Source organism: Quercus lobata, chromosome 10 (genome assembly GCF_001633185.2).
Source record: "Quercus lobata isolate SW786 chromosome 10, ValleyOak3.0 Primary Assembly, whole genome shotgun sequence".
Taxonomy (NCBI): Eukaryota; Viridiplantae; Streptophyta; class Magnoliopsida; order Fagales; family Fagaceae; genus Quercus; species Quercus lobata.
In genome coordinates this window covers 46,256,624-46,278,607 of record NC_044913.1, presented here as the reverse complement: position 1 = coordinate 46,278,607, position 21,984 = coordinate 46,256,624, and the positions used below count along the sequence as shown (strand labels likewise).

At 38.3% G+C, this 21,984-nt stretch overlaps 1 protein-coding gene across 1 annotated transcript; it reads right to left on the bottom strand.

Annotated features, from left to right (window-relative positions):
• Positions 1 to 2,963: 2,963 nt before the first annotated feature.
• LOC115964074 (solute carrier family 35 member F1-like) lies at positions 2,964 to 11,348 on the bottom strand. Its single transcript, XM_031083378.1, has 11 exons — positions 10,901 to 11,348; positions 10,049 to 10,143; positions 9,132 to 9,189; positions 8,712 to 8,906; positions 8,551 to 8,627; positions 7,870 to 7,952; positions 7,510 to 7,561; positions 5,434 to 5,502; positions 4,861 to 4,947; positions 4,689 to 4,750; positions 2,964 to 3,536 (listed from the first exon to the last, which is right to left on the bottom strand). Exons 1-11 carry the CDS (start codon positions 11,016 to 11,018, stop codon positions 3,305 to 3,307), a joined length of 1,128 nt encoding a protein of 375 aa, XP_030939238.1. The 5' UTR covers positions 11,019 to 11,348; the 3' UTR covers positions 2,964 to 3,304.
• Positions 11,349 to 21,984: the final 10,636 nt, after the last annotated feature.

Here is a 21,984-nt window from a genome sequence, read left to right as displayed (position 1 = left end):
ACACTAAATCATCAACATTAACAAACCCTAACATCAACAATTTAATTAACAAAGACCCAGTTAACAAACCCTAACATCATCACTGCAGAACAATGCATAGTTCAAGATAGAAATTTGAAATTTGCTTGATATCAACCCATGAATAGAACAAAGTGCAAAACAAAACCAAAAAAAAAAAAAAAAAAATCAAACCCACAAACCAATTCAAACTCAAAAAACAATAAAGCTTCAATATTTTTTAATAGTTCTATTAGAAATTCAATACAAAAACCAAAATAGAAAAAAACTTGGTGAAACCAAAGTTTCTTTGATTTTTCCCACTGTTTCTTGGCAACCAAACAGTGAACTTTGTACGAAGCGACTCACCTTTTTTTTTTAGTTTTGAGAGACCGTGTAGACACTGAAGGAACTCAAAGCTCTGTACACCTTGTTGTGGCTTTATCAAATCTTTTGGCGAAGGCGATAAATGTGAAATAGTGGAGACTGAGAGTGGAGACTGAGTGAGAGAACAGTGAGTGAGAGAAGAGGGTGAGTGAGTGAGAGAGGCTGAGGATCGGTGTGAGAGTGAGAGGGTGAGTGAGAGCGTGAGAGTGTCTGCTCTGTGTTAGAGAGAGGGTGAGTGAGAGTGGAGAGTTTCTAATCTATGTGAGAGGCGTTAATTTTGAAAAAACCCGACTTGAAATCGAGTCTTAGAGACTCGGTTTCCCGTTTTTCCACGTGGGCCAACCATGTCACACCCAGATGGCCACGTCACATAAACCGAGTCTCAGAGACTTGAGTTCCAGGTGTACTCCACGTAGAATTAGGCCACATCAAACTGGGAAAACCGAGTCTCAAAGACTCAATTTATAGGCCCAAAATCGAGTCTTTGAGACTCGAGATGTTAGTAAATTATATTGTTTCTGAACCAGACCTACTAACTATATAGTTGGAAAGTTATGGTTAGTTTCCCATTTTCGCCCTTTATTCTGGTGGAAGTGGAAGTATTTTTAGTGGATACAACTTTTAAATGATTACTTTACTAGTCCTTGCAAAGATCAAAATCATTATATTAAATCATTTAATCGTTAATAAAAATTCATTTAACCTCCTTTGAAAATGAAAAGTACTACTAGATGAGAAGGTAAATAGTGGAAATAAGATACATTGGTTTGTCATGAGGCAAAATTGGCGTTTGTACAAGATTGAAGCCTGTGATTTTCATTTTCTATTCCTTTCTTACCAGGCATATATTGACAAGATCCAAACCTTCAAACCACATAATACTCCCTTCATCACAGACAAAGTTTATCTGCAAAATTGATTGTAATCTTAGACTACAACATTTTTAAATTTTTTTTATTGGATGTGAGTTTTGACAAATCTATCATTGGATTACATATTCTTCTTATCTCTTTCATGCTTACAAAATTTATAAAAAATTAAAGATCAATACTTATAACATTAATAAATTGTTTAAATTGCAAGATTTCGTAATTTAAAATTATGCACAAAATATAGGTTTATAGATCATATAGTAAATAATATCCGATTGACACAAAATTTAACATGTGTATTAAAAGCATAAAGAGCATGCAATTCAAAGGTTAAATTTTCAAACTATGTAATAATATTTACTTTAGGGGAAATTACAGTAAACCCACATGTGGTTAGGCCTGTTTTCACTTTACCTACTCGTGGTTTAAAACTTAACACTTTGCTCACCTAAGGTAACTTTTGTTAGGGTTCCGTTACCCACCTCTACCTTTGCCGTTGGAAAAACATATTTGTAAGGAAAAACAAACATAACAAAAATAAAATTGTTAGGGTTTTTCATTGCTTAAGAACTTCTATGAGAAAAAAGTGGAGGAATAGCACACCAATCAGAAATCACTTATAATCTATATCAATATCAACAATCTCCTAACAACTCAAAATTTTGAAACCAATTTTTACAACAAGACCAACAATCTCAAAACAATTAACAATGTTATTAACAAAAGAGAGTGAGATAGAGATAATCAATCAAAGAGTGAGGTAAAGAGAAATCTAGCTGTGGGTTTGGATTGCGGTAGATCAGCCATGGGTTTGGTGGCGTGGTTGCAGACCTAGGTGTTACTTGTGCCTCTCCTAATTCTCGGTCCTTTTTTGCACAACCAAACACCACCAATCAAGGAAAGGAAGGAACCTTCCAACTTCGAACCCACTCCGAATCCCAACCACAGTAGTGAAACCTTGAATCATCAAATCCAAAACATAAAGTATCTAAATTGCTCATAACCCACAAGTTACCCAATCAACAACGTATTAGTTGGGACTTGATTTTAAAAGAAATGAGTGGATTTATGGGTTGTGGCTTTGGTTGTTGAGGTGAATAAGTTAGCTTCAGTGGAGGGCAAGCTTGGTGACATAGATCAACAACCACAGAGATTAGTGGAAATCGAAGTTGGAGATTTGATCTAGGAGATTGGCGAAGATTGAATTTGGGAGATCGATAGAGATTGGATTTAGGGGACTGGTGGAGATTAGATTTGGAAGATTAGTGGAGATCGGAGTGGTGGATCTGCTTCTCTATCTCTTTGGAATTTGGAGAGAATCTTATTAGTCACTCTCTCGGCTGACGTGATTTTTTGATGGTTTGGAAAAAGAAATTGATTGTTACTTGGTAGTTTACTTGATAAGCTATTCCTCCACTTTGTTCTCATAGAAGTTCTTAAGCAATCAAAACCCAAACTTTTTTATTTTTGTTATGTTTGTTTTTCCCTAAAAATATGTTTTCCCAATGGCAAAAGGAGAGGTGGGTAATGGAGCCCTAATAGAAATTACTTTAGGTGGGCAAAGTGTTAAGTTTTAAATCACGGGTAGGCAAAGTGAAAACGGACCTAACCACATGTAAGTTTACTGTAATTTCCCCTTTATTTTATTGAGTAGGATTGTAGCCTTAGGCTACAACCAATTTTGTATCAAAACTTTGTCCCCTATCACAAGTCCAAAGCAAATCACTTTCAAATAAATATAATTAACCTAAATACTGTGCACATTTATAATGTCAACTGGAAAAAACAACAAAAGGGGGGAAAAAAGGAACAAAGAAAACAAAATTGAGAACCAGCACCTTATATACACTTTGGTCTTTTCAATGCCCCAGATGGTTATTATTCAAAATGTTGTTTCAAATGACAATCCCAGGCTGAGAGCAGCAGCACTGCTTAATCCTTTCTTTGTTTTATGACAAGTAATTAAGCAGCTCCGCTTGATCCTCTCCCGCCGCAAATAAGAATGAGGCATGTACTATCACCGAATGTCCTCTAAAGCAAATTCTTCATTATGATATCTTCCCTTGTGCATCTTTTCCAATGTTCTTGTTCTCAACAACTTCCCTTTCTGCAACGCCATTGGCAGCAATAGCATGCTTGCTACTTTCCCCAGTTTTCGAGGACCCAGCTACAGTTCCTTGGTTCCAACTTCCTGTACTAGCTTCCTCATCAAAACATTTGCTTCGTGCAGCATTTTCATCAGCAACTTCAGCCTGCCGTGGATCCCCATCTTTGTCACCCCTGCATTAAGAACCAGAACATTGGGCACAGGTCTATATTACTCTGCTAGCAGAAATAAAGAGAAATCTATTGCACAGAAATCAGTTGAGACCATAAAACACCAGCAGGCAATAGAGTGGTGATTTTAGAGATGTGCAATGGTAATCAAGATTCTCTGTAAAGTGGGTGGTCATTCAGGTAATGCCACAAAATTCATAAGTAACATTAAACACACCACCAAAATACAGTTTGAGTATATATAAGATGCAGTTTTAGTAGTTAAAAGTATGCAAGGAAGGTCTATGTGTCAAGCCAGCAAAAGGCTGGTCCAGACACAAGACATGTAAACATCTGTGCTACATGTTCATGGAAGCCAAGTTTACATCATTCCACCCCCTTGGAGTTCAATTGATAGGCCAGTGATAATGAAATCCTTTGTGGTGCCTTATGTTTGTGGTTCAAAACCCCACCTCTTCCATCCCCACACCTATCAAAAGAAAAATATTATCCACCCCCCTTTTCACATCCCAAAACAAGAGGGATCATCAGTCATTTCATTCTTGCTTCCATCCATTTTTTATGGCTTCATTCAAGATTATGGACTTGTGCCTTGAATGCTATATAATTACAAATAGTCACCAACTTCTTTTTCTATATTGCACAAGCTCAATAAGGACAGAGACAAGGATTATTTATTTTGAGCTAGTATCATGTGGAAAAGGTGAATTATAACATAAATAAAGCATCAGCAATCCAAGACAGCAGCGGGTAGCCTTGACAGTAAAGTAAAGTCTCTTGGCATCACATTAGAAACCTAAGTTCAAACCCTGTTCACACTAGGGGTTACAAGGAAGAGGAAGTGCTACCCTTGTTGCATAGAACAGCCCTTGGACCCAGAAAAAATATACTAATAAAAAAATAAAAAAATAATCCAACGTAGAAAAGTATGATTAGATTGGAGTGTCCTTGTAATAAACAGACCAATAAATTAGGACCAACCAAGCTGAAATGAGAAGAGCACAACTGAATTGTTTGGTTGAGGTGGGGGGAAATTGTGCATTACTTGCAGCCTGACTAGAAGACTGTTAGCTTTGGTCTGGCTGTTGTTTTTTGTGCTGTGGCAGTACTGCGTTTTATTGAAGAAAAAAAATTGTAATTTAAAAAATCACATACACTGAATAAATAACAAGCCCAACAGTGACAGCACCGAACGCCACAAAGTACATCCAGTCAACCTGAAAAGGATTATTAGCTTCAGATGTAAATTGCATATTTTAACAAATACATCTTACATGTGATTTAAATTTTTACCATAAAAAATTAATGACATAATTAGCATACAAACCTTCTCTTTGTATGCAAAGATGCGAATCACAACAGACCACATGTCTGAGGTCAACAAAGACAAGTTTAGCATTGTGGACCCATTAATCTGGCAAGGGAAAACCAAACTTGATTAGACAAGGTTTTGAGGCAGATAATACATCCCAAAATATTTAACATTTCTTTTTCCCTGCAATTTTTGAGCCTAAGATCCCTATCTTCCCTTTCACTTTTGGTAAACAATTTAAAACTAAGATACTTGCCAATCCCTAAAAAACCCCCAAGTGAATGCCAGGGGCCCTTCAAGCTTCAACTAAATTGAAAATTCAAATTTTATTGGGCATGGGAAAAAAGAAATTCTAGTGTCCTCAATGGTTCAAGAACCATCAAGAAAAATTTAGAATAAGCAACCTCAACCTGAGAACAGAGACCAATGTAAGAGCACTAAAAAAAGTTATATGGCTCCTATTGATGATCGTCCTTCAGACTTCAATTTTAGACTCTTCATTCCATTTTTAGGCTATATTGTTACACATTTTGCGGGAACAAGAAGACATAATGAAATGCACAATCATTATATACTTCCAACTCATACCTTAAGCAAGATTGGGACTAATGAGTAAAAGAGAAACATAGCCACTGAAAATCCAACAAAAGGAAGTGCCTGAGATCACAACAAGAACAAAAGCTTCTCATGTCAAATTCTAGTACAAAACAATGATTGAACATTTATATACATTAAATTGAATAAATAAATAAACAAAATAAAAGGCAAACCATTGCTTTATCAAATAACTGGCAGGTGCAGGGAAAACCTAAATATTTACATCCTAATCAAGTATTTTCCTCTTACATGAATTTGTAATCTTGAGTGGTTTTACTGATGAATTTATCCAAGTAGATTTTGGCTGGATATATATATATTTTTTCAGAATAATTCCAAATAAAATTCATCAAAATCTGCTATACTGAAATTTCTACTCATACAAAATGTTTGTTACTCTTTGGTTACAGCTTGACTAGTGAATAGAGCCGTTGATCTTGAGATGGGTGAATATGATTGATGAGAGATCTGAAAGAATTGCGGCAAATGGTGAAAGAAGTTACAAAGAAGGTCAAGGCCTTATTGAACTTACAAGGCCGTGAAAGAAAAGCTCTCAGCCTTGTCCAAATCCCACAAAATTGAATCCGAAGAGATCTCAAGATTACAAAAGAATCTTGAGAACATGACAGATGAAGAGTTACAGCTTCTTAAATTAACCAAACCAGCCCTTGATTTTGAAGGCGACAATGAATATGTGGCTGATCAACATTCTGAAATTGATGGTAAAGAGATAATTACCTATGGAGAAGCTACTCTCATTTAAGAGGAGGTATTAAAGGCATCTCATAGTGCTGGTAGTGCGAGTGATCTAATGGTCATTACAATAGATGATCCACCTGGACATCATCTCCACCAAAAGAAATTTTATTGGGGTCCTGACCATTAAGCTAAGGTCCCTGAGTGTACAACAATTTCAATTTTCAAAATAACTTGGGACCAGCTAAACATACTCAAAGTGAAGTCCAAAGAAGATGGAAAAACAATCAACTATGTTCATACGAGATGCTGTCGGTCACGTGTGGAAATGCATAAGCAAGGCTTGTGCACCTCCTTAAGATCAAGATGCCAAATTGTATATTGCAACTGACGAGGAGCTGTGCCAACCTAATAAAGAGGAAGGCCACTATGACATTGACTTGTTTGTCATTGGAGCTAGAAGTGGCAATTATTGTGCTTCTAGATTTTCACCTAGTTATGGAGCCAAGGCTGCAATTTGTGATCTTGAATTTCATCCAATCTGTTTAAAAGCTGTTGGAGGAATGTGTGTCATTCGTGGCTGTGCTTCTAAAAATATTTTTGAGCTTGGATCATCTTTTGGAGGTGAACTTGAGAGGATGCCAGAATTTACAAGTGGTATTTGCCTCTTCCTTGGTGCCAACTTAAGAAGATGAAGTGTGTGCAATCAAGATGTCATTGGCATATTGGTTTAGAGGCCAATCATCCATAATGAAGATAACAACAACACCAACTAGTGGGCGAGGTGTTTTGAAGGGAAGGGAAATGTTAGGAACCCCTCATTTGTTGTAATATCTTAATAATTCTTGTAATTCTATCCCTTCAACTAGCTAGTTAATTCCAAGTGGAATTGATAGGATTGAGTTAGTTAATGTTTATACATGAATAAACCAAATTGTTGCTCAGTACTTTCCTTTCTCTTAATAATTCTTTGGAAGATAACTACCTTGAATTCAGTCAAATTCCTTTTAATTCTCACCCAATTTCATATAATTCTCCATCCATCCCCATTGGGAAACACCAGGTTCCTAACACCCTCCAAAACTTTTCAACAACCAAAAAGGATAGCAGGACGATTTTAATCCACATAAAACTTTATATTGCCTTAAAGATAGAATATTGAACATCTTTACCCTGTTGTAATCAAACATGTAATTTTGTATGCATGAGCTACCTTGCCACTTAAAAGTAATGTGCTTCAAATATTTTTAATCAAAGCTGTAACAATAAATCAGATGGATGCCTCTCCAAGAATATGGATCTAATTTCAGTCACTGGATGTGATGCATTTATGTGCGTGCGTGAGAGAGAGAGAGAGAGACAGACACTTACTTGCCCAGGTGTCCAGTGGATAGATCTGAGCGCATTGCGCTCAACAATGCTTCTGCAGAAATCATTAAGGGCTACAACTTTAAAATAGAATTGCATACATAAAACAACTGCACTACACTTGGACATTGAGTAGTTTCTTTGCTTCACAACATCCTCAACTTGCATTGAAATCAAGATGCAAGATGATTAATATCACCTGATGAAAGAACCTTTTCTAAAACAATACATGTCCAATGAAATGATCACCCCAGGAAACAATTAACTGAACCAAGGAACAAATTATTATATAAGTCCACTAAAATAGAAAGAACTTATAACCCTCATATAAGAATCAACACTTAGCTCTGAAATCAAGGATACATTTGGATAGCACTGAAAATGGCACCGAAAAGACCCAGCATTGCCATGAGTTCAACTCTATCAGCATTCTTCACAAGAAACTCCTGCATTGGAAAGAAAATTAAGGCTTGACTTTGAAAATGTTGATTAACCATTACTAAATTATTTTTAAAAAAGAAGATACAAAATAAATCCACCTATAATAGTAGCCCTTTGAACGTCCATCAGGTGGCAGTGCCCAACTGACTAGGATATCAACAAAATGATTTCTTCTTTTGGCTACTAACCAAAGAAAAAGCTAACTTTGAAACCATAAGTGTGTGAAGTGCCTCATTTTCTCATGTTTTAACAAAAAAAATCTAGTGGACATTAAAATGACCCTTAGGTGAGTAAAGTGCAATGTTTAAACAAAAAGTTGGCAAATAGACTTTCCTTCACACCACAGGTGATCAAAATGTATTTTATCCCAAGAGGAAAAGCATGGCGATAACTCTACCACTTTGGACAAACAAAGGCTTCCGAGTTCCAACAGTGATCATTTTCCATAAATTTACCATAATAAATTAAGACAATGGAAACAATAATATGCTGCACCATCATGTCCATATCAAAACAATATGTACTTCATTCCTCCTCCCCCCCCCCCCCCCCCAAATCCCCTCAAAATGTCTGCAACCTAGAGAAATGTTTGCATGAGCTTACCTCGCTGACATTACTGACAGCATATAGCGTGGCACCAGCAATAACAATTGCATCTCCTTTACGGGGATTGCTCCCTCCTGCAACCCATAATAGCGCACACAACATCAGAACAACTACTTAAATAGAAAGATCAAGTGTATGATACAGAAGATGTTGTTCACCTGCTCGATCACCGGCATGAACATCTGAAAAAACAACGAGGACTAGGCCAGCGATACAAACAATAACACCAGTTATCTTTCTGAATCTATATTTTGTTTTCAAGAAAAACCAGGTAAGAAACATGACAGATGGTATTGACCAACAATCAAGAAGCATGACGCTTGTCATAGATGTGTACTGATAGGCCATCACCACTGCACATCAAATGGAGATTAGATCAGTTGCAGTTAATTAAAAAAAAAAAAAAAAAAACATTTCGAGAAACAAATTAAAATACTAAAGACCCATCAACTTAGCAATATCATAAGATACATCCACCATAAAAATACTAAAGAATAATAATTAAATGAACAGTATACATGCATATAATTATCATACTAAAATACACCAGTCATTGACAACAAGATAGATATTCTCACCAAGATAGTTGGCTTCTACATCTACCAATCCAAGAGGTATGTAGTAATACCATTTTGCCTGCATGAATTTCAAAAGAAAATAAAGTAGCTAGTCTTTAGATATTTAACATTAGAAAATGGGTAAAGACAACAATGAAAGGAGCAATAACTAAATGAACTAAATGGGCCTTTCTCCTCCTCATCTTCAACTCACACATCTCAAGGGTACTGATACTGACTCTTCTTAACCAGGATTCCTTCTACCCATCCACCAGAAACATTGTTAAAACTAAAATAGCTATGTGATGACCGTGTCATTTCTTATTGCTCACAAAAAGCCTGCTCCCTAAGTGCAGCTCAAATTGTGGCAATTTATGAAAAATTGCCACCCACCAAAACTAGTTGCCAGGTAATCCAGGAGCATTCAACTTTGATGGGCTAGCAGTTATGCTCAGGATGAAAAGGTTTTTCAAATACAACTGTTGAGTTTTACATTAGAAGCACATATTCACATGAACTGTCCAAGTAGAATATCCTATGAGCTATAATCATTTTTTATTTTTGGTAAGTAAAGAAGATTTTATTCAACTCAGAAAAAAAAGAGTCACCCAAGTGTATAGGATGCCTAATAATTCATTGTTCTCTCCAGAGAGTGTGTTTTCTCAGTCTTGTCAGCCATCACTGGATACTGATATTGATCAAGAAATTAAAATTAAAAATAAGAAAAACAAAAATAAGGAAGCAACAAATAGGTTGACAAAGTAACTGCACCGGATCATGAAACTAATACATACAACAAAGCTGACTGATATTTTCCAGAGTATAATGTTATTATTATTAGCAGCTTGATCCTACATTTTTTCAACCTGGAATAAACAAAGGATGATTTCATTCACATAAAAATAAAAGCAAAAAAAGCATAAAATCATTGGAATAACCTTGAGTGCTTTCTTCCGGTAAATCACAATACTTCCATAGACAATCGCCAAGAGCAAGTAGTTTAGAAAAGACTGTGAAGTTGGGACATTGATTCCTAGAAAACATGATAAAATATTCTGAAAAATTTATCAACATTTTCTAATACCAAGATTATGAACGAATAAATGTCAAGAATAAGAGACTAAGTAATATGATATCCAACAGTATATATCAGAAACCAGTACCAATATACAGAGCATATATATATATATATATATTTATTTATTTATTCTGTTGAATCTTTCTTGGTGTGAAAAAATTTATAAAAAAAAAGAAAAAGAAAAAGAAATTTATATGAGAATCTTGAACAGAATACCTTGAACACAACCTCACTACACTAAGACCAATCAAGTAGGACATCATTGACAAAAAGCAAATTTTAAACCTCTATGAAATTTGAACCAAGAAACACATAATAATATGTGAGTATAACAAAATTTATCAAACAGAACCATAAGAATATTGGCTTCCTTGGATCAATATTTCAAACAGTCATGATTTTGACTAAAATCTTCATGCCCGATTGGAACCAATATATCAAAGAAACACTAACTATAATTGAAACATCATAGAACAAATGCAAATTCCAAAATGTCTGGAAACTGCAAAAGTTCAAAAACTTTCCAGAAACCTATTGAATTTCAATACTTTTTTATTATTATTAAGATTACTCTCTGTAGGGCCAGTCATTATGAACATAAGAACCATTGCTATGAATTGTAAGTACAAAAAAAGTATAGCTTCATGTTTGAGACAACTAAAGACAAAAGATGTAACAGACACATACATACACAAAGGCATCATCAATATACCTCCTTTGGCGAGTTCAGAAGATGTGAAACCAGTGGAAGTGATCAAAAGTGAGAGAAACTGTCCCAACCCAAGACCTATCAAAGTCTTTTTGGTCCAAAACTGCTTAAAGCTCATCATTTTTTCACAACACAGATTTTCCAAAGCAAAAACCCAACAAGGAATTGATATATATTTTTCAAGAAAAACAAAAACCCAATTCAGAAAACAACAAAATACTCAGAAACCCATTTGCAGAAGCCCCATTTGTGAGTGTGTATGGAGCTTCTGAGGGCCTGAGTTTTGAGTTTTTGTTGTTGTTTTTGTTTTGGAGTCAAACACAAAGGACTGCAATGAAATGTGAATGAAAGCGAGTGAAAGAGAGGTTTTATCTTAGATGCCAAAGTGAATAAAGTGCGGTGGAAGTTCCCAAATTCTAAATAAGAATGATTGCAGCCGTCGAATTTTTGAGAGTGTTGTCAATGATTACGCAAACCGTTTTTGTTTTTTTTTTTTGGGTTAAATTTTTGTTTTCTTTTGTTTATTTTGTTTCCTTTCACTTTTACTAGTTTTTTTTTGGTAATCCACTTTTACTAGTTGATATTATTGACAAAAACAATTTTTTTTAATGTAACTATTAATTAATTAATTAATTTTTTTTAAAAAAAATCTATTAATACTTTGATAGTACTGTATTTGAGCTGGACAGTTTTTTTTCAGAGAAATCCCAATAATATTATGAAAAATTTTGGTGCCACACCCAATTACACAATTTTGCCCACAACTCGTCCATATGACAAGTTGTGGTTGGTGGAGGAGTGTCTCCATATGAACCCACCATCACCCCTCCACCAACCACAACTTGCCACATGAGCGAGTTGTGGGCAAAATTGTGTAATTGGGTATGGTACCAGAATTTCTCTAATGTTATACCATGCCTACATTTATTATTAGGGGGAGTTTCATGGCGTCTGCTCTTGATAACATGCTAAAACAATTTTTTTTAATGTAACTATTAATTAATTAATTTATTTTTACAAAAAAAAAAATCTATTAATACTTTGATAATACTGTATTTGAGCTGGACTGTTTTTTTTGGAGATTCCCAATAATATTATACCATGCATGCATTTATTATTAGGGAGAGTTTCAACTTATGGCGTCTGCTTTTGATAATAGCTCTTTTATCATCTCATCAGACCAAGACACCAATCAATTTTTGGGGTAGACAATGATTAAACTTCAAATATCTTATTTAATTATTAGAGACTTTGGATGCTAAGAGTACTAGTATTGGGGATGTAAACACTCCTCAGTTACTATTTTACAACCTAAGTCTCCAAAACTCACTCCATCTGGGTTTGTAAACTTAAAAAAAATTGCAACCTATGAATAGTAAGGTTGTATATATGCAACCTTAGAGCACTCTCATCAGGTGTGCCAAATGCCAAATATTTGGCATTTGGCACACCAAATAACAAAAACCACCCTTCATCAGCTCTTCCAGATCTCAAAAAATTTGAGACATGGCTACAGTACCGTCTCAAATATGAGACGGTACGGAGACAAATGCTATACACTGTTCACCTTATTTAATCCATTTTTTCTCTCTCCTTCTCTCAGATGTCTCTCATTTCTCTCCGTCTCCTTCTCTCGCTCTCTCTGTTCTGGCATGTCTCTCCCTCTACATCTCTCGCTCTCTCTGTTCTGGCCCTTTCGCCATCGCCGATCTCACCACGCCGATCTCGCCACGCCGAGAGACAGAGACTGCCCGGCTCACCACAGATCACGACCCACTTTGCGACGAAGAGGAACTCCAGTGTGAAGGACACGGTGGCCGGAAGTGAAAACTTCCATTAGCAACGGCGATGGAGGCGGTTTGGGATGTGGGTTTGTTTGATTTGGTAGATGGATGTGGGTTTGTTGAATTTGTCTCTCTGGTTGTGTTTTTTTTTTTTTTTTTTTTTTTTTTTTTTTTTTGAGGTGGCGTTGGTGGCCGTCAGGGTTGTTGCCTGTGGTGGCCGTCGGTGTTTATGCCAGTTTGGGATGTGGGTTTGTTTGATTTGGTGGATGGATGTAGGTTTGTTGAATTTGGTCTCTCTGGTTGTGTTTTTTTTTTTTTTTTTTTTTTTTTTTTTTTAAGGTGGCGTAGGTGGATGTGGGTTTGTGCCGGTGGTGGATGTCCGGTGATGGATGTGGGTTTGTGCCGGTGGTGGGTTTGGGATGTGGGTTTGTGCCGGTTTGGTCTCTCTGGTTATGTTTTTTTTTTTTTTTTGAAGTGGCGTTGGTGGCCGTCGGTGTTTATGCCGGTGGTGGCCATTGGTGATGATGATGAAGATAGTGATAGGAATGGGGAGGGGGTAATATATTATTTTAATGTATAGTAAATATTATTTTAATGTATAGAATTGTAGAATAGAACATCTGATAAATGATATGTTGTAAAATGATGTGTTAAAATGATAAAGTTGGTTTTTGATGTGTCAAAATGACATTTTTTTTGAGAGAGCTGATGGGAATGCTCTTACTATTCATAGATTGTAAAAAAAATATTATTTTAATATGTGGTTAAGTGTGAAGAAAAAAAGTGATAGGGGAAAAAGAGAGACAATAATACTTTTTATTATTTTATTAGGTAGTTTATATTATTTTATTAGATTGTATGTAAAAAAAAAAAAATAGGATATAGAGTGAGTTGTAAAATAAGTTGGTAAAATAGATAAAGTAGTATTTGAGAATGTAAAATAGGTTTTTTTTTTATTTTTTTATTGCGTCCCTAATTCTCTAAGCATCAGTACTCGGTCTTGCATATGTTATAATATGCCATATTTTAGTATCAAAGCACAAAAAAACCTATTACTCAATGTTGCAATTGTAAAAAAATTTGCAATTGTGCTATAATACCATCCTAATTTTATAATGGTTCTGTAGCTCACTTGCAAAATTAAAATAATATTTTTTATTCTTTCACCTCAAAAATCATCTTCCTCTTTCTCTCTCTCCCTAACTCACCACTAAATTGAAATGCTGTTTTTTATTGTTTAGGTTATATACTTTATTGTGTAGATATATTTGACGAGTAGTGTAAAATGGTCTTCTATAAAGTGACCGTCATTACCAAGGACGACCGTCATTACTAAGGACGATTGTAAGCACACATTCATGCTCAGATATAAATTCCTCAATTAAATGGTGCAAGTGTAACAAATGTACAACCTTTTCAGCCACTAGCACACCACTGTTACAACTACCTAAAGCTGATCATTACATAGCAATTACAGAACATTAAATGGCTAAGTTAAATGACTATTAAATGAGCATTTAAGCCTCCAGCTTAACCATAACTAATGGATAGCGATAAAACGCTCGTCCATATTGCAAATCGTCCATGTTAATGACAAGTAAAAGTATGGATAAGCGTAAATGCATTAGTTCCAAACAAAATTTAATGTCCAAATGATAAATGAGCACAGAGTTATTACTGCCTTTCAATTATGCACATTTAATAGCCGTTACAGAAGTTAAAGGATTGAGGATAAATGGTCATTATTAGGCCATAAATCCTCGGTACAACATTAGAGAGGCCATTAAATTGAGCATTTACTCATACAAAGGCTATATAAACCTAGGAGAGACAAGTAAGTAGGGCAGGTTGAACATACACACAAATTACTCTACAGATTACAGATTTTTTAAGAGTTTAAGCTAATTTAAGCATCGGAAGGTTATTGGCAAACCCCAAACCAGTGTCATTATTTGCTTAGTGCTTTTTTTGGAACAGGATCCCCAGGTCATCTATAGTACTGACGAGGAACATATTAACGAGCTCTAGGTCATCCATCATACTGACGAGGAAAATACTGATGAGGTGAAATTATGCTTCATTAATATTATTTTAAGAGATAGGTTCAAATTACAACTGGTGTAACTTTTTAGAATTACACCTTTTTTAAACTATTGGATTTAAGTAGATCCAACGGTTGAAAAAAATTGTAATTATTACAAATATTCTTATTAGAATCTAATTAATTACCCTCATTTATTACTTTCTAAATCTATCTCTAAACCCTAAAATAGTTTGACCTCTCTCTCTCTCTCTCCACAGTTTGCCGGCAGGAAAAAAAAAAAAAAAAATCCAAAATGGCGTACAAAGATGCTGTTGCTGGCGTACAGCCATATCCTCAGCCCATCTCAGCGCTGCCTACCACAATTGCTTCAACAGGTTCCAACCTCCAAATCCGAATCCATGCTTCTTCTTTTTTAATTTATTAGGGAAAAAGGGAGCGCAATTGTGGCTGCATTATGCTTGTGGTGGCGCTTGTTCGAACCCGTGGCTTCGCTGTTTTTCCTGCCTTTCAACTTTCTATTCTACATTGTTAGGTCTCCGTTCAGAGCCATGCGCCCTCTGTTTGTCGCCTGGATGTTTATCATGACTCTTATCACTCATGACTCTTGATGTGATATTGGATTCGGATTAGTATCAAAGTGCTTTGTAATTTTCTTTTTAAGATCTTTTTAGGGACCAAGGAAGGAAAATATGAGTAATACCTTTCATTTTTGGGTAATTCTGATTACTTTCCAAGTTTTTGTGATAATTTCAATTAACAATATATAAATGGCGTCACAGAATTAAATATAAATTCCTAAAATCATGAAGTTGACTATAATTTCAATTAACAATATATTGACATTTTGATCATGCAATTTGGCTACTCTATTTGCATATCTTATAACGTGTAATAAGCAACCTTGGAAGCTGGTGTTGGCGTGTTGCTATCAATGAGAGTTCAGTTTTTATAATCGCAACTAGATGAGTGATTCATGTTTGCAGTGGAAGTCAAATGTAAAAGGAACCTTTGTGGCTATGAATGCCAAAACGAACCATCATGATTGCTTTGGATAATTGGATCATCTTTTCTGGCTCTCCACGTCTTCATGTGAATGTTTCTAGTGAATTGATGATGTCGTAAAATCACCAGTGAGCTACACGATCCATGCTCGCTCAAACTAACAACCTGCAAGAAGAAAGAAGTGATCTCGCCGAGGGCATTGGTGTGGTGTCGGCCAAATACCCTCCGACGGTCAAGTTAGAATTGTTCTCGACTCTAGAGTGCTAGAGAGGGTAAATTATGCATACCTTGATTTGCGAGGGTATTGAGGCTTTTATAGTAGTAGGTTGACCTCTCCTCCTTGATGTGGAAGTCTTTTCCTTATAGGAATCCTCTTGAGTAATCCCAAACGTGATGGACAAGACATTTCCTTGTAGAGGGGATTTAACGCGCGTATCTTCCGAAATGCTCTATGCGCTAGGTTTCTGATTTCTTTGGAGACTCTACGTGTGCGACAAGAATATGGAACTGCTCTAGGCCCCTGGGCTTTACTATTGCTGGCCCATGGGCTCGGATTCGTCAGGCCCAATGTGGTGAAAGTCCATTGTGCTAAATTTTTCCCCTTCAGCTGCCCCCTTCACCCTATGGGCCTGTCACTATTTATATGGACGGACCCTTAGGGTGACGGTTTGGTATTATTTGGGGTTGACGGTCAAAGAAAATTTAGGACGGCAGATTAAGATTACTGAAGTTGACGGTTCTCCAAGAGGAGACGGATTGCGACTATTTGATGACAGGTTGTCAAGCATTTATGAGCATGCCATGTGTCGCTTTTCGATTGGATTGTCTATCGGATCGAAGCGTCGCTTCGTCTTCCGTGCACTTCAGGTATATATATAACACTTCTCAATCCTCATTTCTTCATTTTACAACCAAAACACATTGTCAGAGCGCCACCGTCAGCCTTGTCAGAGCAATCCGTCGTACATACAAACCCGTCGACCATACAACCGTCTACCTTCAGTTACTTCAAAGAATGGTAAGTATCGCTATTCTCATTTACAAGTCTTGTATTTGGAAATTATATTTAGCTAGATCTAAACAACCATCAATACTCTTAGAACCGTCAGTCTTAGGTTTTACCGTCAATTGTAGGAAATGTCTAGTGCGTCGAGTAATCAGTCAGTGGTTCGTGACGGGACGGAATACGAGGAAGTATACCCGTCCGGTCATAAAGACCAAGAGAGTCCCGGCGAAGAGAGGAGTCCGTCCGCCTCTTCCTCGTCCTCAACAAATGAGGATATGGAGATGGTTGAAGTAGAAGAAACGTCTGATGACGACGAGGATCTATCATCGGGACCCGTCATTTGTGCTGATGGACTTAAGGAGTTCATCATGCTACCAGAGTGGACGGTGCATAAATTCAATTCCGTCATTAAGGAGAAACATTTCAGCACATTTAGGGTTAACTTTCAAAATCCAGACTACATTCCAATCCGTCTACCCTATGTATCAGAGAAATGCTATTACGACGGGGTAGAAGGTGTCGGAGTGTATGAACAAATGCTGAAGGCGGGACTTAGGTTTCCGCTAAGTATGTTGCATAGAGAGCTTTTAAAATATCTGGGTCTGTCTGTCAACCAGATATCTCCAAATGCCTGGAGGGTCTTCATAGCCATGGAGATTCTCTATGGTGCAATGACAGACGGTGCACGGAGGCTGACAGTGCATGAATTCCTTCATTGCTACCATCCAGACGAGATTGACAGGTCAAGGGGAATTTATAGTTTTGCTAGTAGGCGCCCGTTGCTGAAGGTCATTTTTGAAGCACCTGATTCAAATAGAGACTGGAAGAGTCGTTATTTCTTCCTAAAGGGTGACAGATGGATGAGCCGTCCAAGAGAGACGGAGTTCATGCTCGTCGACACAACTTGGGGGGTTTTACATTCATCTTGTATGCATCCGTCACATTTTCTTAATATTTTACATTCGTCAGTTATAGTTGTTTTCTTTAACCGTCTATTTCCTTTGCAGGTAGACGGCGCCCCCAAGTCAGTATTGAGGAGTTTAGTTTCCTAGAAAGGATTTTTCAGAAGACGAAGCCGGAAGAAAGGACTTGGGCGAAGTTGGTAAATCCAAGAACAATCCATTGGTATTGTGACGGTCCCGAACCTACCCGTGAAGCCATCAGATCCGTAAGTCCGTCATCTTTTACTTTGCATGAATAGTCTTAATTTATGTAAATAACTTCATCCGTCTTGTATTATAGAGATGGACGACACAAAGAGGAGGGCACTGATAAAATCACAGGCCGCCAAGCAAAAGGAGTCGGGTGAGGTTGTGGTTCCTAAGGGGACGGTGTCGTCGGTAAAGAGGAAATAGCCGTCCAAATCTGACCGTCCACATAAGCAGCAGAAGATCCCTTTGGAACCCGTCGTAGGGTTGATGGCTGAGGGTGCTAAGACCGTCACCCTTGCAAAACAAGGTTCTGGCAAGGGCTTAATGAAGGCCCCGTCCACTAGCCAAGAGAAGCCTCCCCCTCTTTTCCGTGACGACTCCAAATTTGCCTTGGAGAAACTTTCATCAATTATTTCCTCAGAGGACTACGAGGACTTAGGCAATCATTCGACGGAGGCAATGGGGGAGACGGGTCTCTTTGCCGTTGCACAGGTAACTTTTATTCGTCAATTTGAGTTCGTCTATTTTGCTTAGCTTTTTGTTTAACACCTTTTAACTTGTTTATTTCAGTCCTTGGTTATGATGAAGGGCCTAATGGACCGGTGTCTAAACCGTGAGGCGGCTCTTGAACGTGTACGAGCAAAAGCAGAGCAGACGGAGGATGAACTTGGTCAACTTCATAAGTGGAAGTCTATAATGGAGAAGAAGTTTGACCTTTTAGAACAGGCGAGAAAAGAACTTGAGCAGAGGATGGAGGAAGTTGGGAAGGCCTTGGAAGCCAAAGAAAAGGAAGTCCAAGACTTGAAGGAACAGCTTCGTCAAGCTAAGGAGGTTGCGATTCGTGAATACCGTGATTCCGATGCTTTGTTGGGAGAGCTGGGGGGATCGTTCCTTCAAGGCTTTGATGATGCACTCCGTCAACTTAAGAAAGCCTACCCTGAACTGGACGTGTCAATGATAAATGTCAATGATCAAGATCAGACGTCCGCTTTGCCCGTCGCTTCAGAGAATACAGACGACCTCTTTGGTGAAGATGCGGTTCAGGGTGACGGAGAATCAGTTCCAGCAAAGGATGTCCAAGATGCCGACCCAAAAATGTAGATCAATATTACATCTCTTTGTTTGTATTTATTTTAAGAACGATCCGTCCTTTATTTTTGTATTAAACAGTTGCCCTCAGGGGATTTTATCCGTCATTAATGCTTTATCTTATTTTTATGCATTCTAATATTTTTTGTTTGAAACTTTCTTAAGTATCCGTCCTCTTTATGAAGGAGAGATTGAAAAAATACTCGTCTATGTTAATTCTTTTATAAAGGTGTTGACGGTCTGGTATCCATCTAGTTGTACATGGATTCTCGTTATCCGTCTAACCATCTTGGTGATCCGTCTACTTTGTGGATTATGTTATTTCACCCTTTGGGTGATCCATCCACTTTGTGGACTAAGTTATTTCACCGTCTTGGTGATCCGTCCACTTTGTAGACTAAGTTATTTCACCCTCTTGGTGATCCGTCCACTTTGTGGACTAAGTTATTTCACCGTTTTGGTGATCCGGCCACTTTGTGAACTAAGTTATTTCACCCTTTGGGTGATCCGTCCACTTTGTGGAATAAGTTATTTCACCATCTTGGTGATCCGTCCATTTTGTGGACTAAGTTATTTCACCCTTTGGGTGATCCGTCCATTTTGTGGACTTTGTTGCCTGTCCGTCTACTTTGTGTAGCATATCCATTCGTAATAAACATCCATGTGGAAAATCAAAGCTGTGTCTGAATATTCTTCTTTAAAGAAAATGCGTTTGTGGAAAAAGTACCTGCCCCCTTGGGCTTAAAAAGGCACAAAAATATTGTAGCAAAAGTCAAAGAAAAACTAGTAAATTGTAGCTAGTTTCTCATATTCTCTCTACTGGTAGTATTTCCGAAGATGCTCCGTGTTCCAAGGGTGCTGCAGCTTTTGTCCGTCCATTGTCTCTAGGTGGTAGGTGCCATTCCTTTGCCATGATGTGATCCTGTAGGGACCTTCCCAGTTGGGGCCGAGTTTTCCTTGTGAAGGATCTCTAGCGGCACCCATTACTTTTCGTAGTACAAGATCCTCGACCTGGAAGTCCCTATGCCTCACTTTGTTGCTGTAGTGTTTCGCCATGAGATTCTGATAGCGCGCCAACCTCTGCTCTGCTGCCGCTCTGACTTCGTCCACTAGATCGAGTTGGAGGCGTATAGCCTCTTTGTTCTTATCTTCATCGTAGCTCTCCACCCGGTAGCTCGTGAGCCCTACTTTTGCGGGAATGACAGCTTCGGTTCCATATGCAAGTCGGAATGGTGTTTCTCCAGTGGGTGTTTTTGCTGTGGTCCGGTATGCCCACAGGACGCTAGGTAGTTCGTCCGGCCAGATACCCTTTGCCCCCTCGAGACGGGTCTTGATTATTTTGAGCAAGGACCGATTCGTGACTTCAACTTGCCCGTTCGCCTGTGGGTGTGCAGGTGACAAGTAGTGATTTTTGATCCCTAGCTCCGAGCAGAAGTCTCTGAACGCGCTGTTGTTGAATTGCTTACCGTTGTCAGAGACCAGTATCCTGGGTATCCCGTACCTGCATACGATATTTCTCCAGACAAAACTCCAGATGTTTTTCTCCGTGATGATGGCTAAGGCTTCCGCCTCAACCCACTAAGTGAAGTAGTCTATGTCGACGACCAAGAATTTCAGCTGTCGGATTGCCGTCGGGAATGGGCCCATGATATCAAGTCCCCATTGTGCGAACGGTCAGGATGTCGTCATAGGTGTTAATTCTTCAGATGGCTGCCTGATGAGATTGCTGAACCTCTAGCATTTGTCGCAGGACTGGACATAGGCTTGCGCATCCTTCATCATTGTAGGCCAGTAGTATCCTGCTCGGATCAACTTGTGTACAAGTGATCATGCGCCCAAGTGGTTCCCACAGATACCCTCATGTACTTCTCTCATCACGTAATCTGCTTCCTCTTTGCACAAACACCTCAGGTACAGTCGAGAGAAACCCCTTTTATATAAGACGTCCTTTATCAGCACGAATCGTGATTCCTGGACTTTTAGCTTTCTTGCGGCACCCTTCTCATCTGGTAACACCCCAGCCTTTAGGTAGGAGATCAATGGCGTGGTCCAGTTATATTCAGAATTTACCACCTGCATATTTGTTCCGTCATCGATAAGTGAGGAGATTTGGACAAATGATAATACCTGTTCGGGAACCAGCATGAATTCGGCTGACGCAGCTTTTGCTAGGTGGTCAGCCCATTCGTTCTCTTCCTTTGGGATATGAATGAATTCGACTTCGAGGTTGCTGATTCGGTATTTCAATTCTTCTAAATACCTCTTCATTCTATCGTTCTTGCACTCGTAGTCGCCATTAATTTGACTCGTCACCACTTGTGAATCGCAGTGGACAATTATGTTTTCTGCTCCCGCGGCCTTTGCAAGGTCTAGCCCGGCAACCAAGGCTTCATACTCAGCCTCGTTGTTGGTTGTTGGGAAATCCAGTCGGATCATACATTGTATCTTGTCCCCCTGCGGAGTTTGGATCACTACTCTGGCTCCTCCGGCTCGTCTGTTTGAGGATCCGTCTGTATAGATATTTCACTGTTCTTTCCCTTTTACCAACTGGCCTTCCCCGAGAGTGAACTCGGCGATGAAGTCAGCTACTGCCTGCCCTTTTATGGCCGTCCGCGGGCGGTATTGGATGTCGAATTCGCTTAGCTCTATTGCCCACAAAGCCATTCTTCCTGCTGCTTCTGGGCTATTCATGGCTTTTCTTAGTGGCTTGTCCGTTAAGACAATGATTGTATGCGCCTGGAAGTATGGCTTAAGTCTTCGCGCGGCGATTACCAACGCGAAAGCCAACTTCTCCATCTGAAGGTACCTTTCTTCTGCTCCACGGAGTGCGCGGCTGGTAAAGTAGACGGGTTTCTGTGTTCCATCCTCCTCTCTCACCAAAGTTGCGCTTACTGCGGCTTATGAGACGGCCAAATAAAGGTAGAGTTCTTCGCCTTGCACGGACGGACTGAGCAGCGGTGGAGACGAGAGATACATCTTCAAGTCGTTGAAGGCCTTTTGGCATTCATCCG